Source organism: Eriocheir sinensis, chromosome 18 (assembly GCF_024679095.1).
Source record: "Eriocheir sinensis breed Jianghai 21 chromosome 18, ASM2467909v1, whole genome shotgun sequence".
NCBI classification, from domain to species: domain Eukaryota; kingdom Metazoa; phylum Arthropoda; class Malacostraca; order Decapoda; family Varunidae; genus Eriocheir; species Eriocheir sinensis.
Window position 1 is genome coordinate 13,621,915 of NC_066526.1, and position 26,728 is coordinate 13,648,642.

General features: G+C 39.3%; 3 protein-coding genes and 1 long non-coding RNA gene across 14 annotated transcripts in view; 2 read left to right on the forward strand and 2 right to left on the reverse strand.

Moving 5' to 3' along the window:
* Positions 1-4,182, forward strand: part of LOC127000336 (rootletin-like) — a 71,184-nt gene extending 67,002 nt beyond the window's left edge. For both annotated transcript variants that reach the window (XM_050863931.1, XM_050863932.1), the window contains one exon: positions 524-4,182. In XM_050863931.1, the coding sequence (XP_050719888.1) occupies positions 524-769 (246 nt within the window). In that variant the 3' untranslated portion in view covers positions 770-4,182. The remainder of the gene's footprint in view (positions 1-523) is intronic.
* Positions 4,183-6,364: 2,182 nt separating this feature from the next.
* LOC127000460 (uncharacterized) lies at positions 6,365-7,574 on the reverse strand. The gene is made up of 2 exons (XR_007754055.1): positions 7,418-7,574; positions 6,365-6,914 (listed from the first exon to the last, which is right to left on the reverse strand). It is a non-coding gene; the product is annotated as an uncharacterized LOC127000460 (long non-coding RNA).
* A 496-nt stretch (positions 7,575-8,070) lies between these two features.
* Positions 8,071-20,822, forward strand: LOC127000337 (4-hydroxy-2-oxoglutarate aldolase, mitochondrial-like). Of its 2 annotated transcripts, XM_050863934.1 has the most exons (9): positions 8,449-9,104; positions 9,630-9,709; positions 12,318-12,452; positions 13,093-13,190; positions 14,613-14,697; positions 15,081-15,160; positions 15,627-15,723; positions 17,745-17,878; positions 18,312-20,822. In XM_050863934.1, the coding sequence occupies exons 2-9, from the start codon at positions 9,658-9,660 to the stop codon at positions 18,459-18,461; spliced, it is 831 nt and encodes a 276-aa protein (XP_050719891.1). In that variant the 5' UTR covers positions 8,449-9,104; positions 9,630-9,657; the 3' UTR covers positions 18,462-20,822. The 2 variants fall into 2 exon arrangements, with proteins under 2 accessions (XP_050719890.1, XP_050719891.1); XM_050863933.1 differs by lacking the exons at positions 8,449-9,104; positions 9,630-9,709 and adding an exon at positions 8,071-8,436.
* An 865-nt stretch (positions 20,823-21,687) lies between these two features.
* LOC127000338 (tropomodulin-like) overlaps positions 21,688-26,728 on the reverse strand; it is a 116,741-nt gene continuing 111,700 nt past the window's right edge. For all 9 annotated transcript variants that reach the window (XR_007753921.1, XM_050863936.1, XM_050863937.1 and 6 more), the window contains one exon: positions 21,688-23,581. Coding sequence is in view for 1 of the 9 variants with exons in the window: in XM_050863941.1 (XP_050719898.1) it covers positions 23,478-23,581 (104 nt within the window). In the remaining 8 variants the exon portion in view is untranslated. The remainder of the gene's footprint in view (positions 23,582-26,728) is intronic.

A 26,728-nucleotide genomic window follows, 5' to 3' on the forward strand; every position in this document is an offset into this window, starting at 1 on the left:
ATTTTGATTTATTGACAGCTATGATAACTGAGGCAGTGTTTTGCTCACAGCAGCTTCTTGCCAACTGTCAGACACCACTACTCACTGTCCCTCATCACCGTTTAGGTGCACCATTATTAACATCACATGCCGAGTTACAAGACTTCTTACTCAGGAGGGGAAGCTCCTTTTGAGAGTGACTGTATTGCTAGTACTTGCCCTAAATACTTCTTGCTTATGCCATATGGACAAGAAGAGTATTATGTGCCAGCAGCTGCTGCACTGGAGGTTGAATGTTAGTCAATTCTCTAGAATGTAGATCTTAGGAGTGTTTTGTGAATTATACAAATATACTACTGTGCCTGGGCTACTATTAATGAATACATTCCTCTCTACATATTAACCTTTAATGAACAGTTACCAAGCTAATGTTAAATGTCTGTATCATCAACAAACTAGGGACCAATAGGTGCAGATAGTTTTGCAAGTAGAATTTAGAGGCATGAAAAAGTAACTCTTCATACATATAATTTGTTCACTACAGACTCTGGAGGGGATCCCAGATGTTGTGTCCAGCTGCCCCGCCCTCAAGCAGCTGTTCAACTCGCTGGCAGCCACGGAGAAGTCCACACAGCAGCAGCAACAGAACGGCAACTTTAATACTCAGAATGGCTTTACTAACAACACCGTCAACAACAAGGACCTTAATGCCAATCCTCAGCCCGTCATCAGTCCTATTCTCAACAACAAGAGACTGATCACCAACCAGTCTTCGGAGACCCACCTGTGAATGGCCTAGAGGAGATGGGCCCTGCAGTGCGTGTGTGTGTGTGTGCGTGTGTGAGCGAGTGCATGCATGTCTTGTGTATGTGTCTTGTGTGAATTTCCCTCGGCCAGCAGTGCAGTGAACATGGAATTTAACTTCTTATAAATTTTAAGAGGCACTTGTGATGCAAAGTGTCGACACAATCTCCAATAAATGGCACTGCTTCCTGGTGGAATGCACACACCCTGTCAGTCTCATTATGTTTATACTGCTGCAAATTGTGATTGTCAAATCTCTCAGACATGAACCTCTAGCAAACCCAAGGAGGGAGTCTGTGCCTGAGTGATCATTGTCAGTCATAATTTGCACAGATAAATCAACTAAGGACCTATGGGTCTCTAGTTCTGCTTCACCAAACTCCCAAAGGTTTTAACCAACAGATAGTCCACAGCAAGGCTTCCCCACGTCCACTACAGCTGGTCTAGTGATAGTCTTTGCTCTCTTCAACACCAAAGCCCTTTTTATTCTTTAGTAACTTATAGCAATGTGTAGATGTGTATATTATGAAGGGTATAAGTATAGACCCTGACTGATCCTCACAAGTGATGAGCGATGCCTTACACAGAAACTGCTTTGGATATATTTAAATGCAGTGGTCCATTATAAGGAACTACATCTTTAATGTGTTAAATCACTGTCAGTATTGCTTAAAAATTCAAAGCGTGACAGTTTTACATGCTGTGAATTCCTTGCTGTTTGAAGTTTAAATTTCAGTCCTGTGTATACTCGTGCAAAAGTCAATATCTTGTTAAAGTCCCATATATGCTCTTGAATATGTCACACATATGCTCGTGCTAAAATTAACCAGTTGTAAAAGTCCCACATGTACTGTACACGAGAACAAGTCAGTCACAATTAAAGTCTCGTATATACTCCTGTAATCTCCTGCCCCCGAGACTATGATAAGTTTGGTTGAGGAATAAATTTAACCCTATAGAAAAGCAGTGGCTGTCCATGTAAAAGTTAACCCCCTAATCTTTTCCTTAAAGAATTCAGATTTGACCTTTGACAAGCACTCATGGGATTCACTGAGCAACTTTAATGGAAGGAAACTCAGATAATATGTGAGCAATATTCAAAGGTTTAGTAAGATAACAGTAGTGATACATATAACATCCATATCTAGTGCCCTTTAACCCGTATATAAACTGGCTTAAGTCTCTTGTTAACGTGTAACCAAGCACTTTGCTGTAGCGTGTCCCGAGTACCTATAGCACGCCTTCCCACCAAATAACCTCAATGGAATTTACACTATTTATCTGCGCTGCTGCATGGCGATGCGAGGGGATGTGGGTGTTTACCAGTTCATGCACACAATTCCAAGAAGTACTCACGTCTGGGGCGCGGTGGTCTAATGTGTTAGAGCGTCAAGCCATCCATAGAAGTGAAGAGCCAGGGTGAGGCGGCTCAAACCCTCGTGCTGTCCACATGATGTCAGGAATGGTATTCAGTTTTGAACCGCAAGTCACAACCCCAAGACAGCGACCCTATATGAATATAGATTAATTAAAGCTGTTGAGTAAAAAGACTGATCATGTCAGGGAAAAAAACTAAAAATTGAGCTGGGATGTCAAAATGAATATTCAAAATAAAGAATGCTTAACAGTTCCTGTTTTGACCATTTTATTGTCATACTCAGTTCAGTTTCTAGTGTTTGTTTTCCTGACATGAGTAAGCGGAGTGGTGAAGACCCTCATGTCACTTCCCCAAGCACCACCTATTCGAGACACAACATGCCGAGCTAGACTGTCTGGCCCACAAGGCCCGGCAGATGTACCCAAACCACCGCTGTGATGGAGAAAAAAAGCCTTAGTGACTCATTTCCATTTTGTAATAAGTTCTGAAAGCTACTGTGTATACTCATTTGAAAATCAATCCCCCAAGGCTCTTAGGTTCGGTTTGAGGAATATAACTTCACCAGGCCCAAGAAAAGCAGTATCATATCTCTAAAAGTTTTCCTTCTAAACTTCACCTTAAAATATCTTTTAAAAATGGACTTTTACCTGAGTATATACAGTAAGTTACCCTAAGAAACTCCTGTCACAATTCAGTTTTTTTAAGATAATTCTGTTTTTATTACTTCTTTCCTCTTATTTTACTGTAAAGATTTTATTGTTACCTATGATTATTATTAAGACATGGATGAACTAGAACAATGTCTTCACATATTTATTTTTCAATTTCAACCCCTCTGAACTCTACAGAAAGTGCAGGTATGAAATTGCTGTCTTGGTTTGTTGTCAGGTACAGTTCAATTCAGCTCAGGAGATGGAACAGACCAGCGTTGTTCGTATATGATCCAATACAGGATGGGTAGAAAATTTGCAGTTATTCTTAGATTAATAGAAAATTAAGTTGAAAATATTTACCTCCAAGTGTCTCAGGGTAAAAACTGGAGGAATCCTTTATTAAATCAAATAAGTGTGTTGCCCACCATTATTTACTAAACAAATTTCCAAACAGTTGGAAAACAGAATGAAAGGCAGTAAAACATTTTAGCAAATCAAATTTACCGTAAATTTTTACTCCTCTTCTAGACACAATGGTTTGCAGAGGAAATGGGAATATTCTTCCTCTTGGTGCCGTCACTTCTTTCTCGTGTGGTTCATTGGCCGGCGTCAGGCGTCTCAGCATTCCAACAAATAATCTGAACTGACCTGGATGTTGAGACCCCCTGTACATGGTGGTGGCACAAGATCCAGCTGTCAGTCAAACTTGTGATGTCTGTTGGAGGAGAGGGGAAAGTTGACAAAAAGAATGTTTTGCTGCTTCTCAGAACTTTGCTAGGTCTTGTTTTGTTACCTCTCATAACATGTTACTTATAGCATACTTATTAACATTGTTGGAATTTCACACCACAGGAAGCTGTGAACTCTGCTTACCATATGTCCGTTAGGGTTGGCTACCCCTTGTATAACAGGCAAAGTTTATGAATACGTTTCAGGAAGGAAAGTTGGGAGGAAGAAAGGATGGACATGTAGGGACACTGTGCCAAGAGGAGTGATGCATCCTCTACCTTGGCAGCTCTGAGGGGTAGACGTTAGATCAGGCTGGCTGACACAATCCTCTGCAAGCTTTACATATCTCCTTGGTGTGTTCAAACCATTCTTAGAGCTTCTCTTCCCATGAACATTCAGTTTTAAAATTTATTTTCTTTGTTTCATTTGTAAATAATTATACTAAAACCTTACTGAAAATTGAGTGTAGGAAGCACTAAGAGCATGAATTTTGCCTTGTTCCAGTTCATCCACAGCCTTGGTGTAAATACAGCAGACAAGGTTAAGTCTTCAGCTAGGTTAGTCCAAATGATCTCTGTTTGGTTCAAAGTTTCAGTAGCCTCATTTTGTACTTAGCTTTATATTAAAAAAATATACTTATATTTTTGTCTACTTAACCCGTGCAGTGTTTGGTACGTATAAGTACGTACCTGTTAAGGAAGTGTTTAGTACATACTTATACCTTTGCCCTTTTGAACAGTTAAGCTGCTGTCATTTATGTTTTTTTTTTATCTTTAATTCGTTAAGGGGCTCTCACACATTCCCGGTCCCGGTCGCGACCGTCCCCGATGACTCCCGATAAGCCGGTCGCCGGTCGACCGGCTGTAAGATCGGGGATTGTCAGCGGCAGACCGCCGGTCGACCGCCGGTCGACCCTGAGGACCGTAGACGCAGCCGACCACCGCCGGTCAACTTTAAAATTTTCAAAGATATCGGCGATGCGCCCGGTCGACCGGCGGTGTGGAAAAATGTCGCCGGTCGACCGGCGGTCAGCCGCCGACACCCACGGCAGACCGCCGGTAGACCGGCGGTCGACCGCGAGTGAACACCTGTGTCTGACCTGGGGATTAGCGAAGGAGGAAGGAGGAAAACGAAGAGGAAATATATATATATATATATATATATATATATATATATATATATATATATATATATATATATATATATATATATATATAGATAGATAGATAGATAGATAGATAGATAGATAGATAGATAGATAGATAGATAGATAGATATATATATATATATATATATATATATATATATATATAGAGAGAGAGAGAGAGAGAGAGAGAGAGAGAGAGAGAGAGAGAGAGAGAGAGAGAGAGAGAGAGAGAGAGAGAGAGAGAGAGAGAGAGAGAGAGAGAGAGAGAGAGAGAGAGAGAGAGAGAGAGAGAGAGAGAGAGAGAGAGAGAGAGAAGGAATGGATGGAGGAACAGGTGGGAGGGAGTGAGGAAGAGAGAGGGAGGGATGGAGGAGAGTGAGGAAGGAAGGGAGAGAGGGTGGAAAGAGATGAAAAGAAAGGAGGAAGAGGAATGGTTGAAAGGAGAGAGAGAGAGAGAGAGAGAGAGAGAGAGAGAGAGAGAGAGAGAGAGAGAGAGAGAGAGTTTTATGCACACGAATGAATTTAGGTATGAAGCTATTTATGAGGTAATTATAAATATATGAAAATGCAAAGAAAGTGTTTGCTCGTCGATGTGCAGCAGGTCTGCCGCCGGCAGACCGGCGGTCTGCCACCGGTAGGCCGGCGGTCTACCGCCGACTGACCTGCTGCAGTCGCCGGTCGGAGAAATCGAAAATCGTATATGGTCGCCGGTCTACCGGTAAACCGCTTACAGCGGTAAGCCGCCGTCCGGGGATTATTGCCTATTTTGTCGGCGGTCAGGCCCCGATCGGCTTATCGGGAGTCATCGGGGACGGTCGCGACCGGGACCGGGAATGTGTGAGAGCCCCTTAACTCCAGAAGTATTAAGTAAGATACTGGAAACTCATAAAGTCAATATTTTTCATATATATTCATAATTATTGAGAAAATTCATGTAGGTGTAATTCTGTTGCAAAATTTCAAGCATATTTTATGAAAGTGCTTTATATATATATATATATATATATATATATATATATATATATATATATATATATATATATATATATATATATATATATATATATATATATATATATATATATATATATATATATATATATATATATATATATATATATATATATATATATATATATATATATATATATATACGGTTTTACTATTTGAAAAAAATAATCAGAAATGCGAAATGGGGATGGGCGACAGCATAGTATATATATATATATATATATATATATATATATATATATATATATATATATATATATATATATATATATATATATCTATATATATATAGGGTAGGTTCTGGACAAACCAGTTTTTTTTTTTTTTCATAAATTTTTTTTTTAGTGAATTAACCTAAATTTGAAGTGATCACTATAAAGTACAATCATTGCGCCATATTCTCTCGTAAGCACAATTTTTTCACCACAATATAAGTTGGTGAAATGAAGCTTTAAAAATAATATCTCGAAGTGTACGGATCGTCCACAGGTATGGTATGGACGATCCGTACACGTATATGAGGCCTCAAACAAAAAAATTGTAAAAAATAGACAATTAAATAAATTTGTAATTTGCCACCAGATTCCGTTAAAATAGACCCCAATGTTGATTTTAAATGATTTGCAACATAAAAAGATAAATATGTTGAAATAAAGAATGCGATTTAATTTTAATCTTCCTTTATTACACAAAAAGTTGAGAAAAAATATGGTTACATTATCTTCTTTGCCTTAAAAAGCTTACAAGGCTTAAAACAAACAAAAATGCCTACTTGATATTATATGAAAGAAGAGAGTAGGGAAACCTGATGAAACGCTGGAGCCTAGGAGTGGGTGCTGGCACCGGAGGAAAGAGGACACCCTTCACCTGGTCAGGCTTCACCTCACCCTCATCTTCTATGGCTGGGAAGACAAAAGTGTTTAGCATTTTTGTAGATTTTCTCATGAAGGAGACATTAACACTGGGGGGTTCGACGCCTAGGACTTTTGCAATATAGTTGACCTTTGTGCCCTTCGTCTTGCCCTCCTCCACTTCAAGTTCAACCAGCAAATAGTCCCCCACCTCAGGATCTTTCTCTTGAAATACATTGACTTCCTCAGGTTCCGTATGCTGGTGTTGTGCTCAATCCTGTAGTTGAATGCCAGTTCGAGGTTGGTCCGGTCTGTCTCCCGGAGGTTCTTGGGAATGAACTTGCGTGGCATCCTGGCTCAATCTGAAATAAATAACATAAATAAAGGTCACAAGGCATATATCTATACTATACATTATTATATTCAAGTGTGTCCTTCACCATTCTTGAACTGGACACAACAGCAAAACAATTACAATGAAAACAATATTTAGATAAGCAACAGAATCTTTAAATTTCATGAGATACCTTATGCTATCCTAGACTATATTGCTGTAGCCTATCTGTCAATTTTCAAATAAAGTTCAACACACAAACAGCATAAATATCTTTGTTTACATGTGGAGACTCCGTACACTTAAAAGCCAAGCTGTACGAAACATCCACAGGCAGCCATTAAAATGAAAACAAACTTTACCGACACACGTGGTGTACTACATCACTAAAACCTCGTCGTATCATCACATATAGTCATATTTAAGTGTACAATACCTAACCTTCACACTCCTAGCATATTCATAAGCACCACAAACCATAATTTAGAGACAAAATATTACATCAGGAATGCGAAAAACCGAAAAACTCACCTCATTCATGCGCTGTTGGTTGCCGCGCTCAAATGGAGGGACGGAGCTGTGTGACTCCGTTTTCTCTTTCACTCTTTAGACGTTAACTAGCTTAAAATAATATATGTGGTCTTGAGAGCTTTTGTACGGTACATCCATATGTACGGTTCGTCCAGAACCTACCTATATATATATATATATATATATATATATATATATATATATATATATATATATATATATATATATATATATATATATATATATATATATATATATATATATATATATATATATATATATATATATATATATATATATATATATATATATATATATATATATATATATATATATATATATATATATATATATATATATATATATATAAATAAAATATATATATATATATATATATATATATATATATATATATATATATATATATATATATATATATATATATATATATATATATATATATATATATATATATATATATATATATATATATATATATATATATATATATATATATATATATATATATATATATATATATATATATAATATATATATATATATATATATATATATATATATTGTGTGTGTGTGTGTCACTCCCCCCAAAAATGTGCTACTATTAATAAGTGCCGTTGCAAAGGAAGACAACATTGTCACAACAACAAGCCCGCCGCCCGACCTTGAGGGGCACTTGCGCCGCTTGGCAACTGATAAGGCCGGTGGTCATCAACAGCAGTGTGCGGCACCAGGCTGGGCACTACTGACAGACGTGGCAGGCAGCGTCATGGCGTGGAGGAGTGTTGCAGCAGGCGTGGGCGGCAGGGCGGGCAGGGCGTGGCTGTGTCAAGGGCGTGCCTCAGGGGGCGTGGCGGCATGTGGTGCAGGCTGTGCCAGGCGCCAGCTGAGCCTCGCCGGCGTGTACCCCCCCATGCCCACGCCCTTCCTGGCTGACGAGTCCATCGCCTACGACCACCTGGCCGACAACGTGGCCGCCTGGAGCAAGCTGCCATTCAGGGGTAAGGACAAATACTGTCAAATAGTGGTAGGTTTACACGGTCACCAGCCAGCCTTGTCTTCTGTCAGCAGTAACATATGTTGGCTTATCATAAAGGTAAATGCCAAGAATTTACTTTCTTTGCTTACATGTACTAATGAACTTTGGCCTCCTCTGTTCATTAATAGCTAATAACAAGATCTTGGAGGATAACTTTTACTAGCATTTCAATGAAGAATGATATCCTGGCCAAACTTAAGAATAACCACTCCAAACCAATATATATTCGTAGTAATTTAGCACGTGAAAGAATTATCATTATAATGCATTTTCGTATACGTTTTACCTTGGGGAGGGGCCAGGGGGGCAAGCGTCTTTAATTATAGAGTTAGGTGGCATGGATTTTCTAAGTCCATTGTTATTGTTTCACAACTGCCTCTATACACAGACTGAGCCTCATAGTACCTGCCTTGCAGTGCACCCTTCAAACTGGTTCCTAAGTCAGTAATATCCAAAATGCGCATGGATTATAATGATTTCGGACAAAAAAACGGTCTTTTAAGAGTTTTACATTATTTTTTTCTCTATATTAAAGCAACTAATGCCGCAGCTATTTGTATTTTCTAATACATTCGTAAAATATTACTACGCGAGGGTATCAGCGGCGGCACCTAATGGCAGGTTCCTGAAGTCAGTTGGGATAATATTCAGGAGGTATGGGTTTTTTTGTCAAGCTTGACACTGACAGCTTTTCAGGAAAACTTAAAAAATAAAAATACCAAAAGACATAATGGGCTCTCTCTACTCAGTTAATACTCTTTTTCTGCATATTATCTGTATCAGTATATAGTGTAGACCTCTTTCATAAAACCATAAAAAATGTCTCCCTTTATCACGAGGGTGTATGTCTCTCGTCCAGGAAGGAATTTTTTTATGTATTTTATTTTTTATTTTTATGGTTAGGTTAGGTTAGGATAGGTTAGGTTAGGTGAGGTTAGGTTAGGATTTTTTCTGGGAATTTGTGGTGTTTTTTCATGGAGATGTTTTTTCCGGAAATATTAGGATTGTGACTTGATCAAGAAAATTGAAATAGCCCCTTTCCTAATAGTTTCCGGAAAAAAAGACTATCTCCGCTTGAAAAAGCACCACATTTTACCTAGAAAAAAATAGTTTGTGCCTGGAAATTCGAGAGCCCACATCTCCTGAATTATTACCGTCAGTTGTTTTCAAGCCGCCATAATGGATGGAAGGCCCGACACTCACTCCCTCAAAATATCAGTCTACTTCACCTTTCGGTAAGTGTTAACTGAGTATTTAACCTCTTTATTGGTGTGCATGTAGATTGACAAAAGGACCGATTACTATCCCAGTACCGGGTCCAACAAAGACACGGGCGTGTCATGTGTCACATGGTGTGACAAGCACGTGTCAGAAAACAAACGGATATTGTTCAATGCGCGATACTTATAGTGGAGTTTGAGTAAAATGGAGGCCAGGGTCATACGTAGCAGTCGGTAGGTCACTCCCGCGTCAGTTAACAGCAGGAGCGTCGGTTCGATCTGGATGACAGCTGTCACAAATCTGTTTTATTTTGTACCTTAAACTACTCGGTAAAAATTATCTAGCATCAACTTACAAGATGCTAGGTGCTGGGTTAACTGTCAGTATTTTACCATATGTAATTATGAAACATGACATTTCCCAAGAGTTGCTCGACTACGATTGGGGTGGCGGGGTGGGGGTTCAACTAAGCTGACCATCCAATTACACGCCCTACACTCGTCAACAGACCCGCTGCGGCAGCTGCTACGTTATATAGGAATGGATTACAAGAGTATACATTAGGGAATTTCCTTTCTTTAGGGACTAGGGATTTTTCCCGATTTTGGGGATTTTTGTAGGGACATTTTGAAAGCCCATTTTTCAGTGATTTGGCCGTCCACCACCAAAACCACTGTTCCCTACAGGGATTAATCGAGCTAACGACCACCAAAACCACAGCTCTGTAAAGGGATTAATCGAGCTAACGCCGCCGCCGCAAAATAGCTCGCATTCATTACCTACCGTATGAAGCATCACTAGGTCTTCATATATTTTTTTTCTACAAACGTTTGGTTAGTGACGGTACGCTTGGTTAGCGTTGGTACGCTTGGTTAGCGTTGGTATGCTTGGTTAGCGTTGGTACGCTTGGTTAGCGTTGGTATGCTTGGTTAGCGATGGTACGCTTGGTTAGCAATGGTACTCTTGGTTAGCGATGGTACGGTTGGTTAGCGATGGTATGCTTGGTTAGCGACTAGCTCACGCATGTGAGACCAGGTCCACCACGCGTGGTTATTTTTTTTTTAGAACACACAGCCCAACGGCTGCCGTGCTGAGGGCCGGGTATAGCCCGGGCCTGTTCAGCCCGAGTCCCGGATGACCTTGAGTCATGGCTCAGGGCTGTTTTGGGGTGGTTAGCGATGGTATGCTTGGTTAGCGATTAGCCCACGCATGTGAGTATACGGTAGGGATTTTCCTTACTTACGAGACTAGGGAATTTTTCCTGATTTAGGGATTTTTCTAGGGAAATTTTGGAAGGCCATTTTTCAGTGCTCCCCCCCCAATACCCCGGTTCCCCACAGTTCCCCAGGCTTGTCTTGGGGGATTGGGGGGGCTGGGGTGGTGGAGGGGGTGGAGTAGTGATTCTTAAGATTTACTGATATCCGTAAAAAGTGGCCATTAGAAAAGCACTAAAATCAGGATGAAAAGAATACTAGGTAAAGGTCCAGTATGATTCCAACGCCTTAATTTTGGTCTATTTTCTTTCAAACCTTCACAAAACCCTTTGTATACATATAATACATTAGTAAAAAATGGCAGACAAATGCCACCTACCCTCTACCCCCAACAAGCTTGGGGACCTGTGGGAATGCGTGGTGGACCTGGTCTCATGAGTGGGCTAATCGCTAACCGAGCGTACCATCGCTAACCACTCTAAAACATCCCCGAGCCATGACTCAAGGTCATCTGGGGCCCTGGTCCTTTCAGCCTGAGCCCCGAATGACCTTGAGTCATGGCTCGGGGCTGTTTTAGGGTGGTTAGCGATGGTACGCTTGGTTAGCGATTAGCCCATGCATGTGAGACCAGGTTCACCATGCTTGGTTATTTTTTTCTTTTTTAGAACACGCAGCCCAACCTATTTGCCGGAGTGTTTTAGGTGATTCTTATAATTTACTCCCTGGAAATTACTCGTTTTTGTCACCCCCCACCCAAAAACCCCGCATTCCCACAGGTCCCCAAGCTTGTTGGGGGTAGAGGGTAGGTTGTATTTGTCCGCCACTTTTTACTGATGTATCATATGTATACAAAGGGTTTTGTGAAGGTTTGAAAGAAAATAGACCAAAATTAAGGCGCAGGAGTTATACTGGACCTTTACCAAATACTATTATTGAAGAATGTGTCTGGCACTGTTTACTGAAGCTGTCTTTATGTCCCAGAGCAAAATAAAAATTATCAGTTATTATTATTATTATTATTATTATTATTATTATTATTATTATTATTATTATTATTATTAACATTATTATCTCAAACTGAGTAATTACAGTCTTCTTAAACTGTGCATTCATGAGTCTGTATTTTTCCATTATTTCTAATGTTAAGCTCTTCCTTGTCCACCTTTTCTTGTCCTCTTATTGCCTCAAGCATCCTTATTAAGCATCCTTACTCTTTTGTCAATTTCTAAATATCCAGTCTCTTCATATGACAACTTCATTCCTATGTTAATATTTTCAAGGGATTGCCTTTATTTATTCTTCTGCCCTTTGTTGGTTAACTATCCTTTCATGTTATCAATGATTATTTTCTCATGTTTTCCATAATTTGCTAACAATATTTTCTGCCTCACTCATCATGTGTCTGCAGGGTTGGTTGTTGAGGGAAGCAATGGGGAGTATGTTTACCTGAGTCCTGAGGAGAGGGTGGAACTGGTGCATCGCGTCCGAGAGTTCCTTCCACGGAAATCAGACAAGCTGCTGCTGGCTGGCTCAGGCTGTGAATGTGAGTGGTGCTGTTTTTTTATGAACAGTATCAAATGTAATGATAAGAATAAGAATAATGATAACAATAAATACTAATAATTAATAATAATAATTATAATATTATTAAATAATAATGATGAATGGTTACGTTATGGATGATGTATATATATGTAGACTTGTGCAAAGGTTAAATTTATGTTTAAGTTGACCCCAAGGCTATAATATTCTTGACCGAGGAATATATTTAAGCCCTCAGAAAAGTAACATGAATGTCAAGGCTGACCTCAAACTTAACTTTGAAGATATAAAAAATATAAACTTTTATATGGGTATATGTGCTTAAGTAGACAGGTCTGCACAAAGCAATGACAGAATGAAAATTATTATAGATACAGAAAAATGAATGAAATGAAGACTGGATTAAACAGAGTTGCCTGAATGAACTGAAATGGACTGAAATAAGCATAGGGAGTAGTGAGTGAACTGGAATGAAGACTGAAGTAGTCAGAGATAATTGAATGATCTAGAACAAAGATTATGATAAGCATAGAGATGACTGAATTAACTGAAATGAAGACTGGGATAGACAGAGAGAAGACAATACAAAGAAATAAAAAACTAGGATAGACAGATGACTGAATAAACCTCTGAACCTGCAGCCACACGTGACACCATAGCCATGAGTCAGAGGATGGCGGCGGCTGGTGCTGATGCGGTCATGGTGGTCACGCCGAGCTACTACAAAGGGGGCATGAAGGTGAGGCTTTGAGGTAGTTAATAAAAGTAAAGTTAAGTTGGGGGCACATGCTGTAGCTGCACGTGTTCTTGGTGCTCACGTCTGTCTCATTAGCCCTTTAACCTGCATTGGGTGATAGAGAATAGGAGGAGTGTGGAGTCAGAGTTGGAGTTGAAGTCAGTGGAGTTGTCTACTATTGCCCAGAGTCGGAGTTGGAGCCGGTAAGAGAAAACTCCGACTGACTCCTTTACGTAATCAATTCTCGTAAAAAGTACTTGACTGCACTGCTAGGCCACTGTCACCACTTTGTGTGAAATTTCCAAAAATTTGTCGGAGAAATAAGTTTTTGCGGGAGGACATTTCAGAATGGTGTGGCGGAATGTGATGTGTGGTGTGGTATGACTAGGTGTGGTGTGGTGTAGTGTTGCTGGGTGTGATGCTTGCTGTGGTGTAGTGTGGCTGGGTTTGATTTCCCTGTCACTCTGCTGCAGAAGAGGGGGAACAGGAGGAGGTGGGTGGAGGCGGAGTCAGAGTCGCAAGCTTATTTAAAAATTTCTGGAGTCGGTGTTGGGGTCAGAATATTTGGAGGTGGAGTTGGAGTCGCAAGCTTAAAATTTTCTGGAGTCAGGGTTGGGGTCAGAATATTTGGAGGCGGAGTTGGAGTCGCAAGCTTAAAATTTTCTGGAGTCAGGGTTGGGGTCAGAATATTTTAGATCCAACTCTATATCCCTGGAAAATAGTCAGAAACAGCATCAAAATTTACATGATAAGCCAAACATGTTCTCTTCAGCACTCTTTATTTGTACATGTGAAAGCTACATTTTATTTCCGACTATTTTGTTTATTCTCCTTCTGTTTATTCTACCTCCTCCTCCTCTTCCCTTTTCTTTCTCCTCTTCTTGTGTTCATTAGTTTCTTTACTTTCTCCTTTTCCCTTTTTTCTTTTCATAAGTGTTTTTCTCTTATATGTATTTTCTGTATTCATTCTCTCTTCTTTTTCTCTTCCTTCATCTTCCTATTCATGTATTTTCTGTTTTCCTTCTTTATTCTTTCTTTCTTTTTCTCTTCTTTTTTCCTCCTTTTCATGTGTTTTCTTTCCATCATTTTTTTCTCATATCTCCTTAGAATATCTTCCTCCTATATCTCTCCTTTTTCCTCCCTCTCTTCTCTCTCATATCTCCTTAGAATATCCTCCTCCTATATCTCTCCTTTTTCCTCCCTCTCTCCTCTCTCATATCTCCTTAGAATATCCTCCTCCTATATCTCTCCTTTTCCCTCCCTCTCTCCTCTCTCATATCTCCTTTACTATTCCTCTCTCATCTTCTCTTTCCTATTTTCCCTTCTCTTCCTCTTCAAGCTCCCGCCTCTCACTTCCCTTTTTGTTGTTCAGATGAGGTATTTCAATATTAGGGATTAAGATTTCATTTGGTTTGCTCATTCCAGGACAAGGCGCTTCATGCACACTTCACTGCCGTGGCTGACAACTGTCCTGTCCCTGTCATACTGTACAGTGTTCCAGCATTCACTGGTAAGGTAAATAAGTCCTGCTATCAGAATATTTGATGATGATGTTATTTCAAGCTTGAGGTCAGGAGATATTTCTTTCTTTCTCAGTGTCTGTGTCTTTCTATGTTTTGTCTGTTTTTTTTTATATCAAGTCCTTCCATGTTTCTGTCTCTAGAGCCTCTTTCTTGCCTAGAGTGGGAAAAGGTAATAATTATGGTATTATTGTTATTGTTTTAGTAATTAATTGGGATGATATTGTTGGGTGATGATGATGGTAATGATATCATTGCCCAGGACATGAACTGCGAGATCTGTATAGTCAAATTTTTAATGGTAATGATAATGGTTATGATGGGGATGGTAATGTTATAATGGAGGTGATGGTGATCTGTTGTTGCCTTCCAGTAATTGACCTGAGCCTTGATGTGATATTAGACCTCGCTCAACATCCCAACATCATCGGCATTAAGGAAAGCGGAGGCGACGTGAGTGCATGTGTTTTATTTCTTGTTGAAGACGTTTTCCTCTGATTAGTCATTGTATTTCTTGAAGTTAGAGACTAGAATTAAAGTCCTCACTGTTGGCTGTAGTGGTCTAGGGAGCTAGAACGTCAGGCGGTTTGAATCCTGGGCGCTTTGTGATGTCATGAAGGGCATTAGGTCTTAAACCCAAAGCTACAACCCCAAAACAGCAATCTAATATATACATAGGTAAAAGTTTTCAAGACAGAAGAAAAATTAAAGTCCTCAGTATCCCTCTTCCTTCCTCACACTTTATATTACCAATATTTAATCTGTTTCTGTCATTCAGGGCTGCTAGATATATTTGGTATCTTAAGAATGTTGCTTTGTGCAGTTCATTCATATGGTTTTGAGGTAATTTTTATTTTTAAGATATTCATGACTGCCAGTTTGTGAGTAGAAATATGGCTTAGTTGACTGATTGTTTCAGATTTCAAAAATTGGCAGCATTGTGCACAAGACCCGGGACGCTGATTTTCAAGTGCTAGCGGGATCAGCCAGTTTTCTGATGGCAACACTGCAGATTGGTAAGTTGGTAAAGGCTTGCAGGCTGACCGCACAGCCAGCCTGCAAGGATGGCTATGCAGTCAATTTTGCTAAGGCTTACAGGCTATCTGTGCAGTCAGTTTTGCTAAGGCTTGCAGGCTGACTGTGCAGTCAGTTTCACTACATATCAGTAAGTTAATATCATCTTGGGTTTTAAGCTTATATTCCTAAGCTTCCAAATGAAGAGTTTAAAACTGTGTACTCATTCAATTGCCATATGTAGCAGATAACCTCAGACTATGTAGGTAAAAGTTGGGCCTCCTCCAGCTGTGGTGCATTCTTCAGAATAGACAGTCAAGAGTGGGACATTCATGATGCGGCTGACCTCAACAGCCCACTCACTACTTTTACTCCTAGTTATTTTCATCTTTAATTTATGATAAAACAGGTTATTGATGTTTAGCATTGGGTTGTTGGTTATCACCCATGGTGCAGGATGACAAAGTAATATCTAATAAAACAAAATTATGAGGAGCAAGGAAATAATGAAAAAAATGGGGAATTTGAACACTTTCATGAAATTGCTGACAAAATAGTGAAATGATGAATAGGGGCAACAAATATACATGTTGAGAATCCTTTATCCAAAATTCCAAAACCTCCAAAATCCGAAAGTTTTTTTAATGCTGACATGATGCGTCACAAATGGAAAGTTCCGCAAAGTGATGGGAAGGTTCTACCCTGTACAGCTGTTGTGTGCTCTTCAGGGTTGCCAGGTCTGTACAGGGCCGGGCCAGGCAAGTGCAGGACCCAATGCAAGGAGTAGTGAGAGGGCGGCGGCCCCTCTGATTTAGAATGTCAAACCCAAAGCCCCCCCAAAATAAAACAATATATATTTTTTTGGCATATCATTTATATATATTAAAAACTTCATTGGTGCTAACACTGATCATTGTGGCCTCCACTTGTAAGGTTTCTTCAATTTGATTTTATATAATGGGACCACATGTGCCCTCTTCCATTGCACTGGGACTTCTTCAGTCTTGATCAAACAACTTATATGTCATGAATTGGTTCTAGTAACTGTTCACTGCACTCTTTCAGCACTTGACCTGATATTTCATCTGGACCCATTGCCTCCTTACCATCTATAGTCTGTTCAAACCAAGTGTTCATCTGGCACCAAAGCAGCATTTGTTACGCGGCACCTGATTGGCTGGCCTCCCCTCTCGGCTCTCGCCCTGATTGGCTGGTTTCCTTTCTCAGCTGTAGTGGAGGCGACAGTCACTCTCACATGCTCTTGGTGATCAATATTTTTAAACTATTTACCTTAGCTCACCTCTTATACAAGATAGACAATTTAACTTAACATCATTAAAGGCAGCAGTGACTGGATCCTAAATATGCTTATCACAACTATGTAAAATCAAAAGTAAAGAAATAATGACAAATATAAGTGAAATAATGAGCCTGAAATGTTTATACCACTTTTACATATATCTGATATTTGCAGAAAATAGTGATTCAATGCTGACCTAATCCATTTCATTCCATAAAGAAGAGTCCCATGAACATGATGGTATAACCAGAATATAGATAAAATGCAATGTAAGCGAAACATGGAATGATTTATGTAGACGTGTTGCGTCTTTTAGAGCTGTGTTGTGCACGGCCTAAACGTTTGCTTGCTTGCTTCATCCCAGCAAAGCCATCATCAGCCTCATATATTTCCTCACCTCCGTTGTCATGGTGCCCGAGCAAGCTCGGCTTTGACACTTTTTTCACTTACACTGACACACATTTCTTCATTTTTTTCTGTCCATTTTTCTTTTTGGGAGATAGGACCTATTCTATGGTTACCCCCCAGGCCCTGCCTCCATAATATAGATAGTAACGAGTTGTACTTCTTAGTCCGTTGAAGCAGAAGGAACCGGAAGGTGGAGGCGGTGTTTACTCCATGGCAGCTGACGTGTGTGTGTGTGTGTGTGTGTGTGCTCTGGTTATAGGCATCGTTTAAGTAGAGCAAGTAGCAGGTTGCCCTAACAGTTGCCTCAACACACAGGTGGTGTGGGTGGTGTGTGTGCCTTGGCCAATGTTCTGGGAGAGGCGGTGTGTGACCTGCAGACACTGGTACAACAGGGCAACATGGCTGATGCTGTACAGTTGCAGAGGAAACTCATTGCTCCAAATGCTGCTGTAAGACATTAAACTCTCTTGCTTTCTTTTTGTGAACCAAACTTAGTGGTAAGGCTGTATTGCTTCTAACTTCTATTACAGTGAGGTCCAAAATAAGATGAGGTGATTATACAAGCTCGTGCTACCATAACTTGCTCCACTCAACACGTCACCTCTGGGCCGTGTACCTCAGTTTCTCATTGAATGTTGTTCATTTTTGTCTCTGGCATTTACTCTTTTGCACCTGCTTGCAATGCTATAATTTTTGGTTAAATATTTTGTACCTCATAATTCTTGCAAATTGTTGTAGTATTTGATCTCATATTATTTGTGAACAAACTGTATATAAATGTAGTAAAAAATACAACCAAATGCTCACATATATTTATATATGTTACAAGTCTACTTATACTTAATCATCATAAACCAAGGTGATCTTTGATGTTTATTGCAGGTGACCAAAGGGTTTGGCATCCCTGGGCTGAAGCAAGTCATGGACTGGAAGGGGATGTACGGAGGCCCCACACGAGCGCCGCTGCAGCCACTCACACAACAGGAGACTGACAAGCTGAGGAAGGTGTTTACCGACACTGGCTACCTCTGAGAAGCCAGCCAGCAGCGCCGCCAATAATCTGAGTCTTAAGATATCACTGATTGCTCGTGGTGGTGGAGTATTTTGGGTGACATGGGTAGTGGTGGAGTATTTTGGGTGACAGGTGGTGGTGGAGGGTTTTGGGTGACATGGGTTGTGGTGGAGGGTTTGGGGTGATACATCATCATTAACATCTGCATTCTTTCATCCCTTTCACTGGTGAACTTTGGAACAGCCTTCACTCTGCTGTATTTCCTCTTTCATTTGGTATCAACCATTTCAAGAAGGCAGTATGAAGACACTTGTCAAACTATTTTTAGAATCTCTTGGCTTCTATTATCTTTGCAGGAGAAGCATTTCTGTAATACATTTTATTCTTTTCATTTTTTATCTTCTATATATGTCTAAACAATTTCTCAAAAAGATTGTTGAATGCATGCCAATACTCTAAGTGGGTGCTGATGTCATCTTCTAAGGGGTTCCTTTCAAATAATCTTGAGAGTGGAGTTCTCTAGGAGTGAGTGGTTTGTCCTATTGGGAAGGACAGTTTAGTGGGTTCAAGTTTTTTTTGGATGCTGGTCTTACTTTCTTTGCCTCCTTTCATTCTTCAGTGCCATGTTCTCTATGGGTCAATGGGTTGACCTTATGGGAAAGACAGAAGTAATGCATGTCGTTTTTATGAGTCACTCATTTTCATCAGGGTGTAGTGTGATGTGTGAGGGTGATTTGAGCAGCTGTAAGTGATAGCATAGCTGGGCGTTATCGCGATAAGTTATCGCGATACTTTATCGCTGATAACAAAATCGGATTATCGACCATCCGCTACTTATTTAAATATATATCGGTATCTTCGTTACTTTTGTAACCTAACTTGCGATAATCGCTACTTTTTTTCCGCCTCTCAGAAAACAACGTTGTCTCCCTACTGCGCATGCATGGCCTGGTGTTGTATGAAAAAACTTCGGGGTATGAAATATCTTCGGTGATGAGATTTCATGCTTAGATCATGAAAATTAAAACACTAGGTTATTTTTTTTTATGCTACTCAAAAATCAATATATCATAGAGAAAAATCATTTAACTTTGCCCCAAAAATGATTATTCACTGCCTCAAATTTGATATTCCATATTCGTTTGTGACCATGCCATGATACTGAAGGCACCTGGTGTTGTGTTATTTGGTGTCCCATCGTCAAAAGTTGGCGCTTTTGTTTATAAACACTGGTCTCTCGTGAACTGCGCATGCTCAGGCCATTAAGTGTAGACCTGTTCAGTCTCACAATGGTTTTTTAACACATTAAGAGTTGCTGGAAAGCTGAATCAAACATACAGTACCACCATCCTCGCTGTTTCTAGAACGACGTACACTCTGTACATATAAATACAACTCGTACAGAGTGTCGTTCTAAAAACAGCGAGGATGATGGTAGTGGTACTAAATGTCTGATTCAGCCTTCCAGCAACTCTTAATTACAGTTTAAAAGCTTTGTGAGACTGTACAGGGCTACGCTTGCTGGTCTGAGCATGCACCGTTCACGAGAGACCAGTGTTTGTAAACAATTTTTGACGGTGGGGACGCCAAACAACACAACACCGATTCAGGCATTTTTAGTATTACCGTCCATATGTACGTGTCAACGTGTGGTTTTAAGGTTTTGTAAGTTTCCTAAAATACAGATAATGAAAATTTGAATTCATCAATGTTGTTCTATCTGAAATATCAATATAGTATCGTTTTCGCCTATTGGACTTATCGCTAGCTAGTATCGGAATTGTGGATTTATATCGGGTATCGGTTATCGCCTATATTTGTGTCTCTAGTTAACGAATATCGGTTATCGCCGTTAAGGTTTTTCATTATCAGTTATCGGTTATCGGGAATAAGGTTTTCTGTTATCATGCCCAGCTATGAGTGATAGTACAATAGTATCAGTGTGATCAGAGCAGCTCAGCATAACAGGTGGGTTGTGGATGAAGTAAGTCTGCACAACTTTAGTCTCAAAAAGAAAGCTTTACTGACAACAAAATTTCAGAAGTTTATATGTGCTTATTTTTGTATTAAAGTATCGAAATGCACGGGTAAGTTATATGATCATGGAGGGAGTGGGGAGGGAGTGGTACATACCTCCAGCAGGTTTATTGGTGCACCTCCAGGAATAGTTTTTAGGATTCATGAAGTAAAAGGGAGGTTGGGAGGGAGGCAACCTGGGTTCATACTTAACAACAGGCCTGCATGTGATAAGCATTTATGAGGAATCTACGTAGTGATATTTTCCTTGTTAAAAAGAGTATGCAGAGTTTTTAGTCATGATATCATGTGCGTTAAAGAATGTAATGTTTAAATAGCAATGTTTTATTATAATGTTTGCAGGATATTGATTTTATTTATCCCAGAAAAGACCAGTAATGTTATGATTCAAATGATTTTTTTTTTCCTGCCTGGTAGTAGCACAGGTAAGAATTCTATAGTTGATTATCAATAGCAAAAATTAAATGATTGTTATAAAAAACATGAATATAAACCTTCATATAATGGTCAACTATCAAGAAGGTCTAGGTGTTAAGATGTGGAACAAAGGCAAATTTATTGTTTCTCTTCCAGCAAGAGAGCAACTTGAACACAGCTTCAAGCCTCAGTTTAGCAGCAAGACACAGAAACCAACTCATCCCTCTCAGGAACATAACAGCTCCACAAGACACACAACTTACTTGAGTGAGTGACTGTCTTGTCACTGTGTGTGTGTGTGTGTGTGTGTGTGTGTGTGTGTGTGTGTGTGTGTATATATATATATATATATATATATATATATATATATATATATATATATATATATATATATATATATATATATATATATATATATATATATATATATATATATATATCACACCCACACCCATCCCCCTGCTACTGCACCTAATTGGTTATGAAACTGCATGTGATAGCTGAATTTAAGAATCAATGGGAATAATTGGTGTATACAGATTAGGGTTCTGAATAGCATGAAATGTGGTGGACATGTGATGATTTGAATTTATGGCATTTGATGTGTGTAACCTCTTGGAGGCACTTTTATTTTTGCATAACAAAATTTGTACATTTAGGCCTCTGGTGTGTCCTATTTGAGACCTGCTCACCCTAGTCGGTTATTTTTGGCTGAGTATTTTATTGCTTGTATTGCTTGTGAATGGCTCTTTGAATGAACTCTGTCATGTGTGGAAGAAAGGAAACCAGAAATTCAGTGGGAAAGAGATGCATATATTCTATGGAAAGAAAACTTTACTGAATACCTATGTACATCTCTACCATATAAACATCAGAATCATACAAGTAGTTAGATTTCATTTCTTTTATAACTGGGAACCAACTCAAGAAGCTGAATGATGATGAACAAAGTTCCCTTGCCATAGATGTCCAGTAAATTCTTAACAGTAACATTTGAATCCTAGATAATTTGAAATAGTCTAAAATTTCCATTAAAAGCCAAGCTGTGAGAAATGCATAATAAAAGACAAGGACTAAATATTTGTACATACTGCTGCTAAACAGTCTTTTCTAAAATGCTTGTGATAAAGTAAACATGATACGTACTTTGTTACAAAACTCATTCATAATGAGCACAGTAGCATAAAAAATTACCATACAGGAGTACTACATTCCCTATCACAGAATGTGTTAGAAAAGTTGCCTGTGAGGGAGCCTGTGTGACTGTTGCAGGTCAGGGAGTCTTCTCTGTATTAAGTGGTTAATTTTGATGTAACATGAATTGTCTTAAGGAATAACAGTCTACAGAGGCTCTTTCACAGGCAACACAGATTAAGCACACTTAATCCTGTAGCACAGCAGTGCCCTGCTGACCAAATGACACTTTGTGTGAGCTTTGTGTTATTTTTTGTTTCTTTCCAGTCAGGACTGGGACTTGACATGTGAGAGGACAAGTAGCACTACCACACTGTCATTCCTGAACTGTAATGCAATGCTGCTATCTTCCTTGGGGCTCTCAGCCACGTGGACAGTGTCAGGTTGTCAGCATTGCTGGCAGTGGTTGTGGGAGTATTGCATCACTTGACCTAATAATTTTTATAAAGTAAGAATGAATATAGGTTTGAGCTGTCTTGTGTTCAATGATTTTTCAAGTTATGATGAGTAGGTTACTCCGTCCATTTATAGTTAGTGTAACTTGCATACATGTTGGGTTTCCATGAGACTGGTGAGCTTCACCAACTAGTGATGTGCCGTGAGGTCCCAAAGTGTATTGTGTGTAGCCTAACAAGTCTTGCATTCAGTCTTACATTAACTAATTAATTTACAGGCATGAATGGACCTCTTATTTAGGTTCAATACTCTGAGTGATATTCATTTTGCAAATCATTTTAGCAGAAATAAGAGTATCATTAATTACTACATGTTCTCTTCATGCAGTGATCCAAACAGTTTGCTACACAACTCTCATTCACTTGAGCAAGGAAATTATGCTCAAACAGTAATAAATTAAACATAAAACCTATCGTGCTACAGAGACTCCTCCATGGAGGGTGATACAACCCCAGCGGCTCACAAACCTATCATTCTTTGGTGGCTGGGTCAGCTTCCGGCTCGGTGACGGGTGCGTGCAGGTGGAGGGAAACACACTCACTCACTCGCCCATGCTGGCCAGGGCTGCAGGTTACCATCGCAGTGCACTAAGGCACAAACCTTATACAGATGACAAAATTTCTACAACCTTTTACAACATAGGTATAAGCTCAATCCAATTTTGTTCAGCTGTTTACAAAGTACTTTTTTCTTGTTATATTTTCCAATTGTACTCAGCAAGGTGCAAATGGTTGAGGCAAATGTCTCCGAGCACATAACCATTTCCAGTCTTGAGTGAGGGCGACAAATTCAACAATTAAAATCTAAAAGAACATGAAAAACAAACTTCATATAAAAAATCTAAAGAACTGCTAGCTTAATGCTGAACACTGATTGGCGTGTTATGTTTGCAGAATGCGATGGCATCATGCAACGGTCATCCAGGCCAGCTATTACTCATCATCGATGTCGTCTCTGGGGAGACGCATGAAAGCAGGGAGGAGCGGGAAGCCGACGGCACAGTTCCTGCTTTTAAGACCCATACGCACCTCACGAACTGCAACACAAAACCACGAGGGTAAGATGACATCCTGCACCAGGAGCTGAAAAGTGAGTCTCTAAGTATCAAATTAGTGGGCGGTAGAGTAAATTTCATGAGTGACAAAACTAAAGCAGTGTATTTTTAACTCTGAATTCACTCAAACTTTAAAAATGTTCATGCTATATGAAGATAATAAGCAGAACCATCTATGCAGAGATGAAAGGGCTGTCCTGAACACAGTGTAGTGTGTGGTTGAGTAATGTCAGGACCCCAAAGTAAAAAGTTCAGAGTAGGACACCACAAAACTAATTAGACACACAAGTCTGGGTGGGTATATCTTTTAACTAGGTGAAAGTAATGTCCTTGAGAAAATAGGTGAGTAAATAATGAGACCCATGGTTTTGTAGAATAAAAGGGAGAAAAGTTGCCTGCAAAACTCAAACCTGAATTTTCTGAATGAATATTTAACAAAACATTTAACAATACTACCCACTGCAAACACTCAAGCTTTTCAGTTAGCTCAAGTTTTTGACTGATGCTCAAATTAAAGTTTCAATTAAAAACTTGAGATGGTTTAAAAAAAAAATTACTATACTGTAAACATTCAAATGTTTTGTTATATATATTCATTCATAAAATTTGGACTCCAGAATGTTTCAGACAATTAGTTTAAAATACTGAGGGTCTACTATGACTACAAAATTCTTCTTTCCTAATAAAATCTTTTTAAAGAAAATTAATTACAGCAGATCGTTTACCATTAAGCAAAGGGAGACAACTTGTATACTGGTGAACTTCACCAGTGTGTACTTATGGAGTGACCAACCCACCACAGGCTCAGAGGCCACTGCTCCTGAGTTTTGTGGCAAAGCACAGCTTTGGCTGTACATTCATTTGTTTGTGTCGGCATCCATATCCATGTCAGTGAAAAATTATGCCTACAAGGAAGGAAATGGCAGGGAAGTATCTATTGATCCTACCACAGCTATGGCAGTAACTGCAATACTTCCCTTTGACATTATCCTTCCTCAAAATTGCAATAAGTTGAACCTAAAAGCATACATGATTGACATACGCAGATACAACTGCTGACGTGGACACAGATCACAGACAAATGAATGCCTAGCTTTGCCATGCCCCTCCATTACAAAGGGAAATATAACTTAGTTGGATGGTGTCACTGCATGAACTTTAACTCGGGCACATGTCCACAGCAATGTCACTCCCCTTCTTACGGTACATGTTTAAGAGGAGCATGTGAAACCTAGCATTCCAGCATCACCTAATGTAAGAGTCAGTTTTCAAAGCTAAAATGAAGGGAAATATATAATTTTGAGACAAGTAGGTTATTCTTTAAGAGATTAATGCAGTTTTAATCAAATCATTTTTTTTTTTTTTTTACTTATGTACAAAATATTTTGGCTGTGTGGGTGTCAGATTTGTGATGCCAATGTGTGTACTGAATTAAGGTGGGCATGAAGTTCATAACTTAAGAGACATGAAATTAGAACAAGGGAAGTGAACTTTATCAATAACAGAAACAAGGGAAGTGAACTTCATCAATAACAGAAATAACAAGGGAAGTGAACTTTATCAATAACATAAACTAATAAAAATGTAACCAGCCTTAAAAATAATAAAAAATGAAAAATGACAGGTGATGATTTATAGCTCTGCAGTAAAATTAATCTAAATAATATACTGTACACAGCCTTCCAGATCTTTCAAGCAAAGATGCTCAATATCAGTGAATAAATCAATGAGTATCCAGGAACAAGTGTGAACAACAGATTCTGTAAATAAAAAGACAATTTCACAGAGCACATCTTGGTTACAACAGCCATTGACTGAATTTGATTGACTCAGTTAATGGCAAGGTGTTTCTGAAGAGATCTTGGAAAGTATGTAAGGAATTCTTAGCATTACATCTACAAATATCAAGCAAAATAAATGTTGCAGTCAGGCAACTGGTCCTCCCAGCCCTGTCCCTCCCTCGCCCTCTCTCCAGGATGGCATCAACTTAACTCTTAACTTGTTTTATTAAGGATATTTTCATGGATTAGGGCACCTTTCCAATCAAAAATAACCTCAGCCAATCAGTGATGACTCCAGGAAGGGGGAGAGCTTAGGGGACAAGTTCCCTTGTGGCAATTATAGAAGGTACTATTCTATCCCACATCTAGAGTGTAGCATTTTAAAACTAGTGTAGCAATCCAGGTGAGGTGAGGTTCACAGACACATCAGGGCAGTGTGTGATTAAAGGACACACTGAACAATCACACGAGCATGAGTCTTCAAGGACACAGAGAAGGGACTTCCAGCAATACAGTGGTGTATAGCAAACCCCCAGCAGACTGTTTTCTGTCACTCTTCAAGACAGTCAATAACTGAAGGTGCTATTCAACCAATATCTTCTGAAATCAACACTAAGGTTGGGAGCATCCAGTTGTCTGTGATCCATGATTCTTGTCCAGTTTGTATCCATGTGCTGAGGCAGTCTTCAGTGTGCGTCAAGTATGTTTTTAAGCTCAAATTACTGAACATATGAGGCATGGTAGTATTAAATGGAAGAGAAGTGTTGCAATTACTGCCAGAGTCATGGCCATGGTAAGATTTATCAATGCTTTTTGACCTTTCCCCACATTATGAATTTCTCAGGCACATGCCACGGACATGGGCACAGATCATTCATCACAGACAAATAGATACCTGGCTTAAGTGACAGTTCCTCTAACAACTATGATAAGGAAATGGAATGCAGCAAACATTACTCCTGCAAAACTCTGCACACAAACAAGGCTCACAATGTTCACAAAGTGAAACACAAAAGAATCAGTAAAAAACTCACTGTAACATCAAACAAACCAAGTGAAAGTTACAATAAGGGTTTAACACACTGGTAGTTGGCAAAGAAAATTATAGGATCAAACTAAAGACATCAGGTTCTACTTAGAAAAAGGACAACTTTGAAAATAATGTGTTTTATGTAATGCATGTTCCATGTTCAACTAAATGCTAGAAACGGAAATGAGAATGCGACAGAACTCATAAAAAGAGGCAGCAAGTGAGTAGTGGCGTGCCGGAGTGATGATGGTCTTGGTGAGGCAGTGGTTAGCCTGAGGCTGTGCGTGAGTGTTGCTGTGAGTTGTTTCTCCCCATCAC